The 6,828-nt window shown below is 44.8% G+C and overlaps 1 protein-coding gene across 4 annotated transcripts in view; it reads left to right on the top strand.

Annotated features, from left to right (window-relative positions):
• The first annotated feature begins 15 nt into the window (after positions 1-15).
• Positions 16-6,828, top strand: part of ORC6 (origin recognition complex subunit 6) — a 34,881-nt gene continuing 28,068 nt past the window's right edge. For 3 of the 4 annotated variants that reach the window (XM_075161266.1, XM_075161262.1, XM_075161263.1), the window contains exons 1-7: positions 16-111; positions 830-959; positions 1,787-1,950; positions 3,021-3,110; positions 4,242-4,354; positions 5,598-5,672; positions 6,074-6,187. In XM_075161266.1, the coding sequence (XP_075017367.1) occupies positions 47-111; positions 830-959; positions 1,787-1,950; positions 3,021-3,110; positions 4,242-4,354; positions 5,598-5,672; positions 6,074-6,187 (751 nt within the window). In that variant the 5' untranslated portion in view covers positions 16-46. Of the gene's footprint in view, positions 112-829; positions 960-1,786; positions 1,951-3,020; positions 3,111-4,241; positions 4,355-5,597; positions 5,673-6,073; positions 6,749-6,828 lie in introns of those variants that run through there. The other variant, XM_075161264.1, reaches the window with a different exon arrangement.

Genomic DNA, 6,828 nt, shown 5'->3' with positions numbered 1-6,828 from the left:
GCGCTGCAGGAAGGCTGGGCGGGAGCGGCGGCGGTTGGGCGGCCGCATGGAGCGCGGCGCGGTGCGGCGCCTCGCCGCCCGGCTGGGCCTCACCGAGCCCGGCGTCATCAGGTACCGCGGGCCGCCGGGGGGGCGTACGGTAACGCGGGGCAGCTTCCCCTCGGGCGGCCCGGCTCCGGTAGAGCCCCGAGAGCGGTGTCTTCCTCCGGCGGCCGTTGTCGCGGGGCGGGGGGCGTAGCTGCGGGAGTCGGTGCCGTCCCCACGCGGGACGTGCCGCGCTCCTGCTTACAGCGCAGCAGCTCTGGCCGGCCGCCACCGCTCTCGGGAGCGTTATTCCCGTCCGGATAAGCGGGTCCAGCCGTGCGGTGCTGGCCTGGCCCGCTCCCCTCCAGCCGCGGACCGTGCTTTGCCGCCGGACCTGCCTAGGCTCCTCCCCGGGGGCACTGGCCGCTCCTGTCAGCTCTCCCGGCACAGCAGCGGCACCAAGGTCTGCCTCACCTCCTTGCAATGCCAGCCTGCCATCGGCTTCCTTCTTCGGTTCTGGTCGATGTGAAAAAAGTCGCAGACCTTAAGGTGTACGCCGTTAATGAAACGGCCATTGCAGGCTAGGAAATGCAAAGCTACTGCTGCGAATTATTAGAGAAAGGGCAGCATTACCGTGTGTTTGCCGTACTGTTTAGCACCCCTTTCCTTCAGCATGTGCTGCAGCCACTGCTGCAGCCAGGGTGCTGGACTAGGTAGACCTTGGATCAGTTCCTGTCCTGCCATTCTTACTGTCTTGTAACTGTGATTTTGCTAACAAGGGCTTTGTATGCTGGGTGTTTTGCAGAAAAGCTGAAGAGTATCTGCGGCTATCTCAGGTGAAATGCACGGGATTAATGGCTCAGATGACAGCGACAAGCAGTGCTGTGATGTGCCTGGACCTAGCAGCTAGTTTCATGAAACAACCGATTGACAAAGTAAGATACAGTATATGACTTGGCTGGCTGCTGCATTCTCCATAAGTCCACTAAAATCATTGTTCTGTGTAGTGTATGTTGGGAGCAGGAAAGGGATAGTAATAATTGACATTACCCTAGACCCACTAGTGTGCTGCTAGACACAGTGTTAGAGCTTTCACTGCTCAGAGTTTGCAACAGGGCAAACTGAGATCAGTGTTATAGTCACTTCACAAGTTGAGGTTGCTTTGCTAGAATTTCAGCTCTCTTAGTAACAAACTACCAGCAAGGATGTTAAATTTAAGATCTCTCTCTTTTGCTGTGGGAGGGAAGCAGTGGCTCCAAGGAATCCCTCTCTATAGTGGTAAACCTCCATCTGCAGACCTGCCGGGTAAATGGCACTGAGCTGCCAAAATAATGTCTGGTACAAGATGTTTGTGATTGTCCATTTACAGACAGAGGAGAATTTAATTGGACCTGACCCCATGAGTCAGGTCCAATTGAAAATATTGCTCATCTCTTCAAGTTGCCCAGATCTTGGTTACCTTTGTTTTTAACCACCTTATGATAAAAGGGCCATGTCATATTATATGGAAAAGACAAACCTCACTTCCAGTGAAATGGTCTAAAAATAGCACTGCATTAAAAGATGTGGCATTCCTAGGTGGTTAATCTTTCTGTGCGCAGTCAAAACTTACATCATTCATTGCGCAAATTTGTTTAAAATAGCAATTGAACTTTATTTTATGGTGTTGTGTAGTTTCTTCCTAATCTATTTTGGTTGCCTGAATAAGATGTCGGGAAGGAATCTTGCTAATTCTTGGGGTTTGTCTTTGTCTTCTTGAAAGAGCTATTTTGTTAAACTCTCCGGTTTGAACAAGACTACCTACCAGAGCTCCATGAAGTCTTTGGAGTGTTTGCTAGAGGTGAACCCCAGACTGGGAATGCGAGACTTGGCTGTGCAATTCTGCTGCACAGAGGCAGTGAACACCGCTTCAAAAATACTACAGAGGTGAGGAAGCTCAAGTAAGATTCTTTATTCGTTAGATGTGTAAAGAGCTTGATGGTTGGAAGGGCCAGGTATCTCTCACTGACTGGAGTGGTGAGGTGAGTTCTTAGCACTGACAATCCAGCCATTTATCTAGGCCACTTTTTAGAATACATGTTAGAAAGACTTAGTCTGTGAATCTCAGTAAGTCACTGTCTGAGTCCCAGTTCTTCAACTGGGAATAGTATAAAAAATATAGGACTCCTTCTCCCTGTATTTGTCCACAGCATCACACTGTCTTCCATTTAACTGTTGATCATGTCACAGTTCAGAAGTAATGCTCAGTAAAAACAAATCCTCCCTTCTGGAGAAGCAGATCTCTTAAAATGCACATTACTCTACCTGTAAAAACAATAGGTAGGACACTTCAATGGAAATTCAACAGATTTAACTAAAATTTTGCATTCTGTAACATCTACTTTAACAAGAGCAATCACTGAAGAGCTCTGTTCTGGAGTGCTGTCACCCTGATAGCACATATTTAAATGCTGTTAGGTCAGTGAACAAAGGCTGTGTATGCTTGTCAGTGCTTAATACAAACAAACAAAAAAATAGCCTGGGGACAGGTGGACAATAAAAAATTAAATTCTTCAGTGCTGCACATCCACCATGTTATTTTCCATATTTAAGCCTTCATCTGTGTCAAATACATATTAGAGGAATCAAAGAAACTATAATTCTACCCTCTATTACAGGATGGATTTATGCAAAGCATCTCATTGTAACTTTGTAATGTAGAGATAAAAGTGCTGTGTGGATGGGGAGCACAAGAAATAGATTTTACTGACATGCCTTGATCAAGATCCCTAATTTAAAATACCTTTAATTCAAAAAGAGGGAGTGATCCAAATCCCCTTTTTTTCCCTAGTCTCTTTTGCTCTTCTCGGCCAGTAGCAGCTGTTTCTGCTTGACTGGGTTGCAAAGGACCAACAGGAGACCTGTTCAACTGCTGATACCATGTGACAAATTAATTTCAACAGCTTCATTTGAGGCAAATGCACTATACAATTATCATTCTAATTGTTGTTCTTTAGGTATGAATCCAGCCTCTCTGAAGCACAGCAAATGGACCTTGATTTCTCAAAACCACTTTTTATAACAGCTGCACTATTCACTGCATGCAGGTGAGTACATCTTGAGGGCTTAAATGCTTAGTGAGACACCAAACAGAAATAGCGCTAACAGTGTAAGCAGCTGATTCATTCAGTATGTCTGAAGGGTCTTGCTCAGCACATCCTGATGCCCTACTCCTGGAAATGCAGACTGCTGTAGCAAACCAGGCCTTTCCTTAGAGTGAAGTCTCCAACCTACACTGCATTTATCTTCAGGAGAAAGCAGAAGTATTGTGTCAAATGTACAGAAAAGGATCTTGAGTTACTTATCCTAAAATAAATGAAACCTGTCTTCCCTGGTGTGTAATCGGATGCTGTAGGTAATTCCATTAGGACATATCCATGGCAGTGGCTGAAAAACAACTGTTAGTGTTTTGCACTTGCTCTCAGCCTAACTAGCATAACATAATCGCTTAGTAACATTTTCAGATTTTAGTGGGAATTTTTTTCCATTGTCAGGATAGATTTGAGCTGGGCACAAAGCAAAAAGTTGCATGGCTTTTGGAGAGATACTGCTCAAAGTGCAAGAATGGCTGCTAGCTTACTTCTGAGCACCGAGAAGCAGCCATTCTGAAGAAGGAAAAGCCCTAAGCCCTACACCATCACATCCTGAGGGTGCTCTAACCTTTGGGAGATGGATCTAACAGCTGTAGGCCTGTATCAGCTTGGAAGATAGGTGTCAGGAGCACCTGACTCAGCCTACCCTTTATAAGAATTTCCTTGCACGCAAATATCTTCACTTTCAGTATTACGCTTTGTAACAATCTTAGGAAGTAATTCAGGTGCTGTGTAGTTGTGCAGCTCCTGACAAATGTTCTCTTGACACAAGGGTCCCGTTCAGCTTTTGGCAGTAGTGGGATTTTGTCCTGGTTCCCTCAAAATCTGAAAAGTACCTTTTCCTAATAGTATTTCGTTATGTAACTTGCACTAACTCTGAGTTTCAATTCCTGAGCTGTATTGACTGAGTAGTGTAGGGGTCTATTTTTCAAGCAAATTTGTTTCTGAGTCAGACAAGGATTAGATAGAACAAAAACTCAAGCCTACCTTCCTCATTCTCACAGGCAGTGTTGGTACAGTAAATGTCACCTGAGTGATAGTTGCTGGAGTGTTGCTTTCTACAGAGATAACAATTTTCTCTTGTAGGTGTTTGAAACTAAAAGTGGACAAAACTAAAATGTTGGCTACATCTGGGGTGAAAAAAGCAATATTTGACCGGCTCTGCAATCAGCTGGAGAAGACGAGCCAGCAACTCAGCAGTAAGTTTTTGGCTTTATCCCAGTAAGACAGCATACCCATCACCTGGCCTCACAGTGCCCCATCCTTTTCTGCTGGCAATTTCATTCTGATCACTTTCAGCTGTCCCCTTCCAGCCAAACCTGCCCATCCATTCCAACATGTTTTCTGCAGCCCAGTTCCCAGTCACAGTCTGCTTCTGGGGAAGTCACCACAGCTTAGCATGTGGCAAGGCCAAAAATAAATATTTTCCGCTCTTCTCAAATGCTCACTACTCCTTACATTCTCTGCTGCTGCAATTTATTCCCTGCTTCTCCCATACTACCTGACCTATCTTGGATTCCTCCTTCTTGCTTGCTTTCTGCATCCTGTTAACATGGCAACATGACACAAAAATTAACATAAACATCTTGCTACCTCTCTTGCTTTGACTGACTCACTTCTGTGTTTTCCTTTCCCCCACTGCAGGATTAACAAGCCTAAGCCTCGCTCTTCTGGTAGTAATTCAGCCATTACCTGACACCATCCCTCCACACAGAGTGGGCAGACATGAGGAATCTTTCTCGCCCACTGTTGAACCTGCAGCTCTCTCCACTCCTTTTTGTGGAGGAGGAAGATTGAAATACGATACATGCCTTCCTATCCTTGTATCTCTGTTCCTTCCTACTTATCTCCTCTTTCCTTTCCCAGGCTTTCATTCTTGCTCTCCCACTGACAATACCCCTGCTTCATGCTTCGTATCATGAAGTTTTCTGGAATGCGCCGCCTGAACCCAAATCAAAAGCTGCTGCTCTCTCCCCTAGGCATGGACCTTCCCATAGTGCAGTGCGTGCCCTATAAAAACACCAAAACCTTACCCCACTATCAAAGCAGCTAAAGGCAGCTGAGAGTTTCTGTATCAGTTCAGCATGCATCTGTATACATGGACAGCCCCCCCCATGTTGTGGGCATCTATAATACAAAGTGTGGAAGTGGGATAGAAGGGGAAGAAATAACTGATAATCCTGCCTGAGTAGTAAAGAAGGGTAGCAGTGTGTTTTTGGGGTATGAACATGGTGGATCATTGTGGTTACAAATGCAGCAGCCAACCACTCTGTGCAACCCTTGAAGTGTGCTGGCACCTCTGCATGTACAGCTTGAGCATCAGTCTGGAGTAGGGAACGGCTCTGACTGGGAGACAATACTTTTGGAAGGTGGCACTGCTGTCAAAGAATTGCAGGCCGCAAACACCATCCAGAAGTAAAGCAACTTTTTTTTTTTTTTTAGAAGATGATGTTCCACTGGCTGCAGAGACACCTGAAAGCTTGCAGACCAACCTGGAGCACTGCGAGGAGGAAGATGGTAAGTTGTGTTTAGCTATGAACTGAAATCACCTCACCAGAGCAGTTCTGAGCTTTATTGCTGCTTAGTATTTTAGTTGTGTAATATGCCATAATATTCAGTTCACAGCAGCTTACTCCATTCTGCAAACCACTGGCTAGTGAAAGGATAAAGAGAACCTAGCAGAAGGACAGTGGTGTTTATACTGAGTAGTCCTAGTAGAATTAAGGACAACTGTTCCATTCAGACACAAAGGTGAAGAGGTGACTCTTCCGGCAGGTGAGGGGAGCAGCAAACCACAGGATAAGATAACACAGTGACAGACTCTGTGCTTGTATCTGTACATTTGCTCACTGCCATGGTTATTCCCGGCAACATATTGCCCATGATGGCCTGTCATGGACTTTCTCCTTCTCTCATAGGATTTGAAGACAATGAGGAGATGCCATGTAAACGGCCAAAGACTGAAACAAAGGAAGACTATGAAGAATGGAAAAAGAAAATCCTGGAAAACGCTGCTAAGGCACAAGAGACAAGTAAGAGTCCTGTCTCTGTAGTGCCACCTAGTAATATAACTGCTGCTTGTTCATAATTTTAACTCTCCCTCTGCTCTAACAAGAGTTCCAATAGCATATGAGTGATGGCTGCCTGGTAGCCAGCTGATTTTATTTATTAGCTAGTTTTTTAAGTATTTAAGAATGTTATTTTTAGTAAATGACACCAGAATTGAGATGATTTTACAAGAAGCTTGTCTGACTCCTTGCCAGGCTGGTACCTGAGCAGCTATGGCATTAGGTGGTAGAATAACTAACTTCTCTTGCTGCAAGAAGCAGGTAACATTCTAATGTTAAGTGTAAATAAGTTATATGCCCTTAGGCCCCTGGCTGGAAGTAGTAAGTGAAAAAAGAGGGAGCGGACTAATGGTGCCTTGTTAAACTGCAAAACCAGCAGAGGAATTAAGACTGATAATTTTTTTTCTTTAACCTGTTGAAGAAATATTGTTTAGTCACTGAATTTGACTTATTTTTATGACCTGTATGGGACTGAAGTCTCTTGTGCTTCTAAGGGGTCCTAAATATTCCAAGAAACAATAAAAATACTGGAAGGAGCAGCTTTGTATTATGACATCAGGTTCTTGGCACTTGTCATATATAAAACCCTTAGAACGCAAAATAAA

The sequence above is a fragment of the Calonectris borealis genome, chromosome 12, assembly GCF_964195595.1.
Source record: "Calonectris borealis chromosome 12, bCalBor7.hap1.2, whole genome shotgun sequence".
Taxonomy (NCBI): Eukaryota; Metazoa; Chordata; class Aves; order Procellariiformes; family Procellariidae; genus Calonectris; species Calonectris borealis.
The sequence above is the reverse complement of the archived record's forward strand: the minus strand, read 5'-3'. Positions and strand labels throughout refer to the sequence as shown.